At 40.5% G+C, this 13,423-nt stretch overlaps 1 protein-coding gene across 5 annotated transcripts; it reads left to right on the forward strand.

The window, feature by feature from the left end:
- The first annotated feature begins 4,789 nt into the window (after window positions 1–4,789).
- On the forward strand, window positions 4,790–13,295 carry MDC1 (mediator of DNA damage checkpoint 1). 5 transcript variants are annotated; one of them, XM_012548877.3, is made up of 15 exons: window positions 4,892–5,069; window positions 5,405–5,460; window positions 5,740–5,878; window positions 6,679–7,065; window positions 7,153–7,222; window positions 7,424–8,382; window positions 8,496–8,561; window positions 8,961–9,692; window positions 9,777–9,820; window positions 10,915–11,703; window positions 11,777–11,899; window positions 12,054–12,236; window positions 12,479–12,604; window positions 12,753–12,863; window positions 13,046–13,295. In XM_012548877.3, the coding sequence occupies exons 3-15, from the start codon at window positions 5,743–5,745 to the stop codon at window positions 13,211–13,213; spliced, it is 3,894 nt and encodes a 1,297-aa protein (XP_012404331.1). In that variant the 5' UTR covers window positions 4,892–5,069; window positions 5,405–5,460; window positions 5,740–5,742; the 3' UTR covers window positions 13,214–13,295. The 5 variants fall into 5 exon arrangements, with proteins under 5 accessions (XP_012404336.1, XP_012404331.1, XP_012404333.1 ...); XM_012548879.3 differs by having other exon boundaries at window positions 4,892–5,046; XM_012548882.3 differs by lacking the exons at window positions 4,892–5,069; window positions 5,405–5,460 and adding an exon at window positions 4,790–4,884.
- Window positions 13,296–13,423: the final 128 nt, after the last annotated feature.

A 13,423-nucleotide genomic window follows, 5' to 3' on the forward strand; every position in this document is an offset into this window, starting at 1 on the left:
TCTCTACTACTATAACTGAAAAACAAGAAAGATAAAATCTTTGTAACAAATATGAATAATCAAATAAAACAAATTCCTACATTGGCATAGATGCAGTTGTATGTCTTATTCTGCATATTTTGTTCATTCTCTCTATTAGGAGATGGACAACATTCTTCATCAACAGTCTTCTGGAATCATAATTGGCTATTGTATGGGTCAGAGTTTATTTTTAAAGTGTTGTTATGGTATAAATTATTCTTTTGGTTCTGCTCATTTCATTTTATCAGTTGATACAAGTCTTCTGGAAGTATCAATTTTTATCATTTCTTACAGTACAATAATATTCCAATATATTTGCTTACTAAAATGTGTTTAGCCATTCAACTAGATGATTGGTACTGTCTTACTTTTTTTTTTTTTTTTTTTTTTTTTTGGCTATCACAGAAAGATATATTACAATTATTTTTGTTTATGTGGAGTTCTTTCCCTTTTTCTTTGATCTCATTGAGATAGACTTAGTAGTTATATGATGTGCACAATTTTTTTGGAATACTTCCAAATTTTCAGAGTCACTGGACTAATTCAAAACTCCACCAAGGATACACGTATCTGTTTTCCCTGAGCTCCTTATAACATTTGCCATTTTCCTTTTTTATAAACTTGGACAATCTGATGATTATGAGATAGAACCTTAAAGTTGCTTCTTTCAAATGTCAATTAAAGTCCCTCCCCTTCTGCAATAACTTTTTCCCAGACCAAATATATGTATAAATCATGTTTGTACACAATTGTTTGCATGTTATCTTAATTCCTCACCATAAATTGGTGTGCCTCTTGAGAGCAGGGCCTGGGTTTTTTGTTTATTACCTTTTTTTGAGTTCCCAGGACTCAGCAAGTACCTGGCATATAGTAGACACATTTAATAATTAATATTTCATACTAAATAGATGTTGGGAAAAAATTTACAGCAAGTTTCTCTGATAAAGAACTCTTTTCTCAAATATGTAAAGAACTGAACCAAATTTACAAAAGAAGTCACTCCCTAATTGAAAAATAATCAACAAACATGAAGAACCAGTTTTCAGAAGAAATCAAAGCTATCACTAGTCACATAACAAGTACTCTCAATTTGGAACTATGCCCAAAGAGCTATCAATTTGTGCATACCCTTTGATCCATCAGTGTTTCTACTGGGTCTGTATACCAGAGATCATAAAAAAGGGAAAAGGACCCACATGTTCAAAAATGTTCATAACAGCTCTTTTTGTAGTGACAAGAAACTGGAAACTGATTAGATGACCATCAGTTGAGGAATGACTGAATAAGTTATAGGATATGTATGTTATGGAATATTATTATTCTATAAGAAATGATCAGGATGATTTCAGAACGGCCTGGAAAGACTTACATGAACTGATGCTAAATAAAGCCAGTAGGACCCAAAGAACATTGTACATAGTGCCAACAAAATTATGTGATGATCAATTCTGATGGACTTGCTCTTTTCAACAATTAGGTGATTCCTATGGATTCCAATGGATTTGTGATGGAGATAGTCATCTCCATCCAGAAAGAACACTGGGAACTGAATGTGGATCACAACACAGTATTTGCATCTTTTTTGTTGTTTGCTTTTTTTTTCTTTCTCATATTTTTTCCTTTTTTGATCTGATTTTTCTTGTGCAGCATGATAAATATGGAAATATGTAAAGAAGAATTGCACATATTTAAAATATATTGGATTGTTTGCTGTCTGGAGGTGGGGGGTGGGTAGGAAGAAGGGATGGAAAAAAACTTGGAATATAGAGTTTAGCAATGGTGAATGTTGAAAACTATGTATGTATTGTGAAAATTAAAAGCTATTATTAAAATATATTTCTTAAAAATGCATAGAATAAAATATATTGGTTAACAAAGGCAATTAATATATAATTTCAATATATGAAATAAAAAGTAACTTTGAAAAAAGAATTTACATAACATGAATGTGATGATTTTACTTTCAAACTGCCCTCCTTTCTACAGATTTTACACACTGGATTCTAGTATAAAATATTGTTTTAAAATATATTTTTGTTATCTTTCCTTATAATATCACTTATATTTCCCAATGTGTACGTTCCTCCTTCTGCTTCCAAGGAATCTTGAAAACAAGAATGAAAAAAAAAAACTTAAAAAAAGATAAAAAGTGTTCTAACGAATTATTGATAAATGCAAATTAAAACAACTCTAAGATAGCCTCATCATTGCTATCAGATTGGCTAACATGAAAAAAAAGGAAAATGACAAGTGCTGGAGGGAATACAGAAAAATTAGGATACTAATGCAATGCTGGTGGCATTGTGAACTAGTCTAACTCTTCTGGAGAACAATTTGGAACTATACCTAAAGTTCTATAAAATTTTGCAGATTCTTTGACCCAGAAATATCATTACTAAGTCTTCATCCCAAAGAGATGAACGGAAAGGGAAAAGGATCTATTTATACACAAATATTTATAGTGGTTCTTTTTATGGTGGCAAAGTATTCACAATCAAGGGGATACCCATAAATTGAGGAACAACTGTACAAGTTGTGGTGTATGTTAGACAGTAGTGAAATACTATTGTGTTGTAAGAAATTATGAAGGGGCTGGTTTCACAAAAACCTCGAAGACTCATATGAATTGATATAAAATGAAGTGAGCAGAACAAGGAGAACATTGTACACAATAACAATATTACAAGGATGATCAACTGTGAAAAATGGCTATTCTGACAAGACCCAGGTTAAAAATGCTATACATCTCCAGAGAAAGAACTAATCAATTCAAATGAAGCATTTAAAAAAAAACAAAACAACTTTCTTTATTTTTCTTTTCTTTTAAGCTTTATTAATATTGTTATCCTTATTCTTTTATTTTTTCTTTACTATTATTTTATTTATTTCTGTTTCTTTTGTACTATGGATGCTATGGAAATGTTTTTCATGATTTCATATGTATAGTTGATATCAAATTGCTTGACTTCTTGAAGATGGGGGAGAGGTGGGAGGGAGGGAGAAAAATTGGAACCCCAAATTTTTAAAAATGTTCAAACTGTTACATGTAATTGGGAAATATTTACCAAAATATAAATAATTTAAAATAAATAAATGTTAGTTGAATGACTGGATTTATGGGATATTAAGGCTACTGTATTGTTTGCTTTTATATGTTGTGTACCTAATCTGTTCTATTTTTTTAAACAGTATTAAGTCAACTTGATTGATGAGATAAGCAGTTTTCTGCTGTCAGCAATAATCATACAGTGACAGAATCCAGTGGGCCCCAGCGAGCCAAGCATTCACAAATAGATACCTACCTATAGCAAGATGTCTGGTAATAGATATCTAGTCACAGACGCAAAATCCCATACAGCACCTACATGTGTAAAATCTTATCTGAGATTGTCCACTTTTCCTGATTTACTCTCAGTCTCCTTTCTCTATATAAATTCTAGCCTTATTCTGTTAAAGGTGCTTCTCCACTTATGGAGCATTAACCTCATTAAATGCCTTTACTATCTGAACTTGAATTCTTTCTGAGAAAGAACCGTGACACTTCTGAACCCCAAATTTGATGATTATTTATTTTGTAGTATAGTTTGAGATCTGGCACCCCTAAGTTCCTTTCCTTTCCGCTTTTTCATTATTTTTCTTAAGATTCTTGAAACTTTCTCATTCTTTTTTTCATTTTTCATTTTCTTCTATCCCTGTAATTATTTGGCAGTTTAACATAAATAATAATAAATGTAGATATAATGTATGATAAAAATGTAGAATGAAAGTAGAATGTAGAAAAAAAAGTAGAATAAATAAATGTAGATCATTTTGTCATTTTTATTATATTGGCTTTGCCTCTCCATAAATAATACTTTCCCATTATTTAGATGTCTTTATTGTTTAGTTTCATGTTCATTTGGTACTTGTAATTTGTATTTCATGCCCTGCAACTTTACTCGTTATATTCATTGTTAGTAACCCATTTTGTTTTGAGTTTTTACTTCCTTGCCCCAAAGTGTTCAGAATATTTTGATAAATACGAGTCCTTTCTGCCTCTAACATCCTTGGATATTTTCCTGTGCCTGACAGCTCACTGTCCTTGCAGTTGATCCAATTTTGGGGGGGTCTGAGATGAAGCCTTTTTTGAAAATTTAGTTATTGCTAACGACATTGTTTTACGTATTAGTGATCGTCCCCCACTGTGTACGTAAAACATTCGATTGTTGTAAAGATTTCTCCTCCTCCCTCCCCCCCCCCCATATAGTTTCTCACTTGAGCTGTATTCATTTTGCTCCTACAAAAATGGGTGTTGTGTCAAGATTATTTATTTTACCTTTTCTAATTTCATTCTCTAATCCATATCTGGCTTTGCACTCTCCGCCTAACAGCAGCCGCCTCATCTGCTCTATTTCTCATGAGTCAGCAGGGGCCGAGTCCGGCAAGCCCAAGAATGGGTGTTCCGGCCCCTTCTGACGTGGTGACCGGGCGTTTCCCATCGCGGCTGTCGCAGTCACTCCGCGCCACACCACGTAGTTACAGTTTAGCTGCTGCGCGAGAGCAGCAGGCCCGATCGGAGGTTAACCTGCGGATCTCAAGAGTTTATGGCCAATCTGGCAGTGCCGTTGGAGGCGCGCGAGGCGGCCCCACCTCTACGGTCCTCCGGAGCCAATGTAAAAGCGAGGCACCGTAGCGGCCTCTCCCACAAGTGAAGACCAGAGCGCTTCTCCTGGACTTGTCCCAGATCCACGCGGCAGGCTCGGCCAATCCCTGAGCGGGTCACCCTTGAGAGATGGCAGAAGGAGCCAATCAGAGCGCCAGAGCTCGGGGCAGAGGAACGCATTGATTGCTTGTTAGTGTGGCGCGCGCGCGGACCCGAAGCCTGTGAGTTCGGAGGCTCTCCAACTACCCTTTTGACTGGACGCCATCTTGAACCTCTTCTCTTGAGGGAGGCAAAGAGGCCATTCGGGTGGGAAAGTCTGGGCGGGAGCTATTTGGAGGTTTGCTTCCTGCGATTCCTGCCGCCCTAATCTAACGGGCTAACAGGTTCGAGGGCCCTGAGTCTCGCTGTAAGATCTCTGGGAATCTCGCTGGTCCCCCAGAGGATTGTGGGGTCTGGGTGATAGGCAGCCCGCTAAACTCGAGGAGGGGAGACCTTAATTGCACTTTGATTTGCCCGTGGGCCAGAGAGTGGGTGTGGCCCAGGTGGATGGGTGAGACAGGCCTAGGTTCCTCCCCTTCTCATTTTTTCACCCTTGTTCCCCCTGAGGGTAGAGGTCAACTCCAGCATCTTAAGAGTTTGGGTTGCTGGCTTGGTTTTTTTTTTTTTTTTTTTTTTTTCATTTTAAAGAGATGGACGTGATGTTATATACTGGTCTTAGCTCAAGCCCCTTGTTTTTTGCAGATGAGGAAATTTAAGACCCAGAGAACTTTAGTGACTTGATCAAGGTCACACAGGTTGTAAGTAGCAGAGCCAGAATTGGATTCCTTCATCCCACCCCCCATGCGCGCACACACACACACACACACACGCACGCACACACACACACACATCTCTTCTGTTACCTTGGCCTAGATCTCCGAATGAGGGAATCCTTGATCCATACCTTCCTATGTCTCAACTATATTTTCCCAAATGCTTTATCATCCCTCTGCACTCCTCCTCCTTGTTCTCTGGTCGGATGCTTGTTCGATATCTAAGGTGGTTGTATGCTTTTCCCTTTCTTTTCTCCATAACAGATAATGGAGGACACTCAATTGGTGGACTGGGAGACTCAGGAGGAGGAGACTGAGGATTCTAATGGCTCCCCACCAGGTTTAGGTTTGGAGCCTGTAGGGCGGCTGCACCTGTTCAGCAGCGTTCGAGGACCTGAGAAAGGTCAGAGGATGTTGGGTTTTAAAGGAAAAGGGGAGAGGTGGGCGGTGGGGGATGGCAATGGATCTGTTCATATGAAAAGCCAAATTCCAGCTAAAGAGAAGAGTGGAGTAGAGGGGGTCCCAGCGATTGATTTGTTCATGTGGCAGGAGAGACTGAGAAAATACTTACTGGTTTGATGGTTAGATTTGGGGAATATTCTTTTTGTGATGACTTAGGAAAATCATACTAAAACAAATAGGGAGAAAGTAAATCAGAGTAATGGCTCTGCAATGGCCTGTACTTTCCCAATGCTTCTGTCCCAATTACAACTTCCCATATACTGGGAATCCTGTGGGTTTATATATGTATATATAATATGTATATATTATACACAAAAATATAATATGTATATATAATATAAATTATGTATATTTTACATATAAAAATAATTTATATATATATATATTTAATAGCTTTTTATTTATAAAAGAATATGCATGGGTAATGTTTCAGCATTGACAATTGCAAAACATTTTGTTCCAATTTTTCTCCTCCTTCCCCCCACCCCCTCCCCCAGATGGCAGGTAGACCAATACATGTTAAATATGTTAAAGTATGTGTTAAATACAATATATGTATACATGTCCATTCCTGTATTTTTCCTAAAGAAAATACTATAACTTTTCACCTCCCCTTTTTTTTTCCTAAAGAAACTATAAATTCAATGATGAGGGAAACCAAAAAAGAAAATTCATTGAAGACTAGGAGTGGGGCAGATTCCTGGCTTTTGAATTAATACCTCATTGAATTTTCACTCCTAGATTTCCTGCTGTACCCTGGGGAGAATGTGGTTGGCCGAATACCGGGATGTGCTGTGGCTCTGCCTTTTCCATCTATCTCCAAACATCATGCAATAATTGAGATTCCAGCTCAAGGCAGGGCACCTATCCTTCGAGATTGTGGGAGCCTTAATCATACACGCCTTCTGAGACCTCCCAAGCTCCTAAGCCCTGGGGTGGGCCATCAATTGAGGGACCAAGACTTGGTACTCTTTGCTGACCTGCCATGCCAATATCATCGTTTGGGTGTCCCTCTACTTCCTGGCCCCCGGGGAGCTCTAAATGTGGAGGAGACACCCAGGGTTCCAGGGACAGGGGGACCCCAGTTCCAGGGGACCTTATTGGCTGAAGACTCAGAGGAGGAAGGAGGTAAATTTGAGGTATCAGGAAAGTGAAAGAAAGGTAGGGAGAAGAGTCTGGAGAATATGAAATTACAAAGTTTATTCTTCTTCCTAGATTCTCCTTTGGATAGGAGTATAGAGGTACCGGTCACATATTCTCCTTCTGAAACTGTAGTACCAGAGAGGTGAGTATTGAGGAGCTAGATTGCCAAGTCTACCAGGGGAAGCTTAATGGGAAGAGAATCAAGAGTGTAATAGCTAGGTCCTTAATAGTTATTAGTCAGAATGGAAGAGGAAGAGAACTGGGAACTAGAATTCTGGGTACCTAAGTCCTTTCTTGGGATCTGAATTCCAAGTTCTCCTTTTTCACTTTTTTCCCCCACCAGTGATGTGGAAGGAGCTTCACCAGGCTCCAAGGGCCCTGCACTGCCTCTTACTTTCATTCTGGATAGTGACACAGATGAAGAGGAGCATCCTCTCCCAATGGAGCCTTCTTCAGCTACCAGGATAGCTTCTGTTGTAGATAAGGAGTGGAGTAGGACTGGTGGAGAGAACCATCCCTCAGCTATGGGGAGGGACAGTGGTACAGATGTGGAAAGAGATGAGAGCATCATGGCAATTCCATCTGGAGCACATGTGAAGGAGAGTTTGCCCCCTGACAGGGACAGTGATACGGATATTGATGATGAGGGCAGTCTCCAAAGGATCTCAGTTGTGACACCTTTAATTGGGACTCAGCCTTCTTCCTTGGAAGAAGGTGGTACAGATCTGGAAGAGGAGGGTCTTTTAGTGAGATCAGCTAAAGCACACTTGGAAATGGGCCAGCCTGATAAGGGAGACAGTGATACAGATATAGAAGAGGACTTGATCCCAGCAACGACACTTGCAGTCCATCAGGGCAAAGATCAGTTACTCAAAGATGGGACAAACAATACAGATACAAAAGAGGAGGGGTCCCCAACAGAACTCCCCACCATACATCTTAACAAGGACCAACATTCCATTGGTAGGACTGGGGGCAATGACACAGATGGGGATGACAATGGATCTCTTCATGTGAATAGCCAACTTCCAGCTGAAGAGAACAGTGGAGTTGAAGGGGCCCCAGTGATTGAGCAACTGAAAAGGACCACTAAAAAAGTTGGCACCCAGGGGAGGATATCTATAACAAAAGTGGAGCATGGTCTGTCTCCCTTCCCAAGGGTTAGCTCAGTAGGCACCGTAGTGGAAACAAATACTCAAGAGAAGTCACCCCAGGTACTTTTGGAAGGAACCCAGAATAACATAGAACGGGAGACTGATCCACATGTGGAAGGTACTGAAGATTTCCAGAGCAAGAGTGATGGTGAGTTTTAGTGTCACCTTCCATCCCCAACCTTCTATAGTAAACTTCAAGGATGAGTTGAGCGACCAGTTCTGAAGCTAGTATCTTTTTTCTTTTTTTTTTTAACTCCTCAGATAATTCAGACCTGGATTTACAAGATACTCAGTGCTTTGTAGAAGGAGGGAATCAGAACTGTGGAGGTGAGACCCACCCTGGAATCAGATACCTAGGTCCTTAATAGGAATAAAAACTCTGTTACTGTGTCCCTCAGTGGGAATAGGACTAGGAATGAAAAGTGTCCCAAGATTAGAATTGGGGCTGTAAAGCAGAAACCTAGATCCTGGGTGGATGTTACTTACTCTTTCCTTGTGTTAGGAGTAATAAGCATTTGAAAGTGAAGTCTATGCAGACAGACTGCTGTTAAATCTAGGGTTTAGTCTACACTCAAAACCTCCAGTCCTCATATATCTGGGTCTCCCCAAATCTGCAAACATTTTCCTACCCTAATTTATCTCTGTTTTACTCAACGATCTATAAAACTTGTCTACATTTTGATTTTATGATATCTCTGTCTGTTTCTTTCCCTTGATTTCTCCTAGATGGTCCAGATGAGCCATGGGAAATCTTGGCTACACAGCCATTCTGCTCGGAGCAGTCAGAGGCATCAGGAACTCTACCTACCAACTCTTATATTGTAGACCAGAGAACTTGTCCCACACCATCTAAGACAGCCTCGAACCTACAGCCAGACAGTCCAGAAAAAACAGAGCTCTCTATAAGTCAAGACACAAATTTAAACACAGGAATCCCAGGACAAACTATGGAGGATGACATGGAGAACCAGGTAATAGAAATAGAGACACCTAGAATAACACCAGAGAGAAAAATGGAAAAGGAGACCTTTAAGAGAAAGACATTGGCAAATAAGACAAAGAGATCGAAGAGAAAGAAAGTGAGTGCAGTTGTACAAACAGAGATACCAGAAAGAAGACAGAGATGTAAAGCAGGTAGAGGAATGCAGAATGTTATGACAGAGACAGGCATCAAAAGCTGTGGAGAAATAAAGGTACTAGATAAGGAAATGGAGAGGCAAACCCCTGAGAAAGACATATCTGAAAAACAAGCACCAGAAAGAAGAACCAAGAGTCCAGTGGTTGAAGTGAAAGTATCCAAAGAAATGCTGGAAAGAGAGGTAGAGGGACAGATGTCAGAAGATTATGACCAGGAGGTCCAGAATGCAACTCCAGTAACGAAATCTAAAGTTGGGGAAGGGAACCTGCAGAAATTATCCTTAAACCCCCAAATCTCCAATGACAGCAGACATCACAGAGGTAAGTGACAGAGGACATCTTTATTTCAATTCCCTAGAAAGATTCCCAAATACCCAGACAAACTTATTTTCTCTTCTTCTCCAGGTCTCAATGATGATAAAATTTTGCCTCTTGAGGCAGTGCCAATGGTAAGAGCAATTTCTCTTTTCTCCCATCTCAATTGCTATTCAGTTCTATAAAATCCTTTATTCTGCCTTACTCTGAGTTCTTGATGTTGATGCTCTGCATAATCTTTTTCCCTGCTCCAAACTACTTGTCATTTCTTTCATAAGGTTCTACTCCCTCTAATTTCCAGTTAGCTATCTAATTTTCACAGTGTCATTATTTACAACTGTATCTAAATTTGCCTCAGTAAATCAGGAGCTTTCTTCCTTTTGTTTCTCTCTTTGCCTTTCCTCATAACCAGTACTGTCGTTTTTTGTAGAGTCTTTTGATAGATATAGTGGAAGTGGCACACAAAAAGGTCCAGAAAAAGAAATGAATGAATAAAGTATGTGTTTACTACCTGCTAAGAGCTGTGCTAAGCTAGGACTACAAATAAAAAAGTAAACCAGGTCCTGCTCTCAAGGAACTCTCCCAGTCTGATGGGGAATATAGCATATATGGAAGGTTTTAGCTATAAATGAGATGGAAAGTTCTCATCAACATTAGGGTGCTGAGGCAAAAAAGGCAGATGGTAATGCCTTGTTTCTAGTTTCATTTTTATTGAGAGAATATTCTGATCATTTGATACCAGATGAAACATTGCTATTCCTAAGGCTTTGGGTTCAAGGGTTCTATGGCTATTTCCATAAGCATTGAGGAGAGATGACAAAGTAGTGGTAGTTTGATTTATCTGGCATATATTGCCTTCTAACTCGTCCTCAACGAGTGCCTTTGTAGCTTCAGCTAGACTGGCTTGTCTGTCCTGTGGATAATGGTACTTTGTAGTTGGTAAGGATGTCTAGCTCTGTCCATTGACTTCCCAGTCTGGCTTATGAGGGCTAGACTTAGAAGCTAGACCAGTGATTTGGGGTGCTGCTACACAAATGGTCAGTGTTTTTGCTGGTGGTAAGAAGGAAGATGGGACCTTCTGTGTAATAATTTCTGGTAGTTGGTTCTTTTGAAGAATTGACAGTTTGATGGGGAAAAGAATACAAAGGAGCAAATGCAAATGAATGTAATGTAAACTTGAATATATTAATCCTGTCTTTCCTTTGATCACTATTCAATTTATCTGCAGGATAAACAGGATTTCTCAAATGTACCTCTTGTAGCATCTAAAGTTGCAGTCCCTGAAGCCTCAGCGAGCCCTTCTTCAACTCCCAGAATCACCAGGAGCCAGAATAGAAGAACATTCAAACCACCCCATTCTTCATCTCCAGCTTCCCAGGAATCACCTATTTTAACAACACCACGAAGCAGAAGGCAGGGGATTCTCTTGGCCCCAAATATTGAACCTCCTCCTCTTGAAAATTCTAGAGACAAATCAGAGTCTTCTTTCCAGAGTCAGACACAGAAGCCTTTTAGTACCTCCTCTGCACTCTTGACCGCTGAGCTCCACCCTCCCATCCCTGAAGAATTGCCTATAATCCCTGATCCCCACCTTCAGACTCGGCAAAACAGGAAACGGGGGACCACTGGAACTTGTAGTTCTACTTCAGTCACATCCTTCTCTGAGCACTCCCCTTCCATCCCAACAGAGAGATCTGAAACCCTTGTGCTCCCACCCAGGGCTCTCCGAAGTCAGAGAGCAAGGGTGGGAGAAAGTTCTGAATCACTCACAGCCACCCCAGAGTCATCCTATTCTCTGACACCTGAAGCATCTGTCCCTCGAGCTACCAGGAGCCGGAGGGTAGGAGCACGAGATATGCTTGGCTCTACTCCAGAGGCCCAGCCTAAGCTCTCAGGCCGAAAGCGGCCTCCAACTACCAAGGAAACATCACCATTTTCCAAGCAACCTCGGAGAGGTCGGTCCCAGAAACAAGGATCTATCAAGGAAGAGGAAGATGAAAAGCCAGTGGAAGTTGAGGTAAGGAAAAGGGATGAGGATTAACTCAGGTGAGGCCATACTAAGAACTCATTGGGATCTATCTAAACCTCAGACTGCAGTGAAGACTCCTGTGAAGGTTGCCGAACTAGCAGTTCACACAAAGGAAATCATCAAGGGAATACCTGGACGGAGTTTGCGGCGAGCTAGACTTAATCGAGAACTAAGAGCTCCTAAGGTATGGAGAGGAATTGAGAGAAAAGACATAGGTTTTTGGAAGTGGTAATAAAAAATTTTCATTAGATAAGTGGAAGATAGAGGATGTTAAAAGGAATCAGTGGGGAGGCATAGGTTTTCTGGGGTTCAGTGAATGATGACTTTTTTCCCTACAGGTATTATTCACAGGTGTGGTGGATGCACGAGGAGAACAAGCTGTGCTGGCACTGGGTGGAACTCTGGCCAGTTCAGTGGCAGAAGCTTCACATTTGGTAACAGATCGAGTTAGACGTACAGTCAAATTCCTATGTGCCCTAGGCCGGGGGATACCTATTCTATCTCTGGAATGGTTGCACCAGGTGAGAGAGTAGAAGGTATTTAGAACAATAACAAATAACATATGGCTAAAGATTAAAATACTGAATGAAATTTATGTACTCATATATATATATATATATATATATATATATATATATATATATATTGAAAAAATGGGAAGGAGAACTGTTTCTAGGAAAATAAGAGAAGGATTTGGGGGAAGGGCTACTGAGTAGACAGAAGAATCCTAGAGAGGACTTGGGCTGACTCTCCCTACCTCTAGTCCCGAAAGGCTGGTCGATTCCTGGCACCTGATGAATTTGTGGTGAATGATCCTGAGCAGGAGAACAGCTTTGGTTTCAGCCTTCGAGAGGCACTGAGTCGTGCTCAGGAGAGGGGCCTCTTGGAGGTGAGTGGGGCTCTGGTCTTAAATTTTCCTCCCAAGTATGTCCACCAACCCACCCTTAACCCACTATCTTGTCCTAAAGATCTTAATTTAGTCTCTGTTGAAGTCTTGTTTTCCTGTCCAATCCTTAGTTGGCCTCTTTTCTCCTCAGGGCTATGAGTTCTATGTGACCCCTGGAGTGCAGCCCCCACCCCCTCAAATGGGAGAAATAATCACATGCTGTGGGGGTACTGTGCTTTCTAGCATGCCTCGGGTCTATAAGGTATGATTTGAAACTAGGAATGTAGTGACTTGCAAATAGAGTTAGAGGGTGGAAGAATTGGGGAAGGGAAGATGTGATGGGAGCATGTAGAGAGAAGTTTTTATGCTGGTCATAACCATATGCTTCTATTCTGAATCCATCTCTTTCCATCTTTGTTCTTTTCTCTTTGTCTCTGTCCTTAGCCTCAGAGAGTAGTGATTTCATGTCCCCAGGATCTCTCAAGATGCTCTGCTGCTGTTCGGGCTAAGCTGCCCCTCCTTTCACCAGAGTTCCTGCTCACTGGGGTGCTGAGGCAGGAAGCCCAGCTAGAAGCATTCCTCCTCTCCACCTCAGACCCTTTACCTTCTTAATGCCCTTAAGAATCCTATCCACAATGTCCTGCTCACACTGTTTAAATGCACAGACGGTAAAATAAACTATTTAGAAGAAAAATGTGTTTCATAAAAGATTGGCATGATGTAAAGAACTTTCAAGGTTGGGGAGGTGACATTAAGATTTTTGAGGGATCATGTGGGATGTAGAGAACCTTAATAGAATTCCTGGAGATCTTTGGAGAACCA

This window comes from Sarcophilus harrisii, chromosome 4 (genome assembly GCF_902635505.1).
Source record: "Sarcophilus harrisii chromosome 4, mSarHar1.11, whole genome shotgun sequence".
In the NCBI taxonomy this organism is placed as follows: Eukaryota; Metazoa; Chordata; class Mammalia; order Dasyuromorphia; family Dasyuridae; genus Sarcophilus; species Sarcophilus harrisii.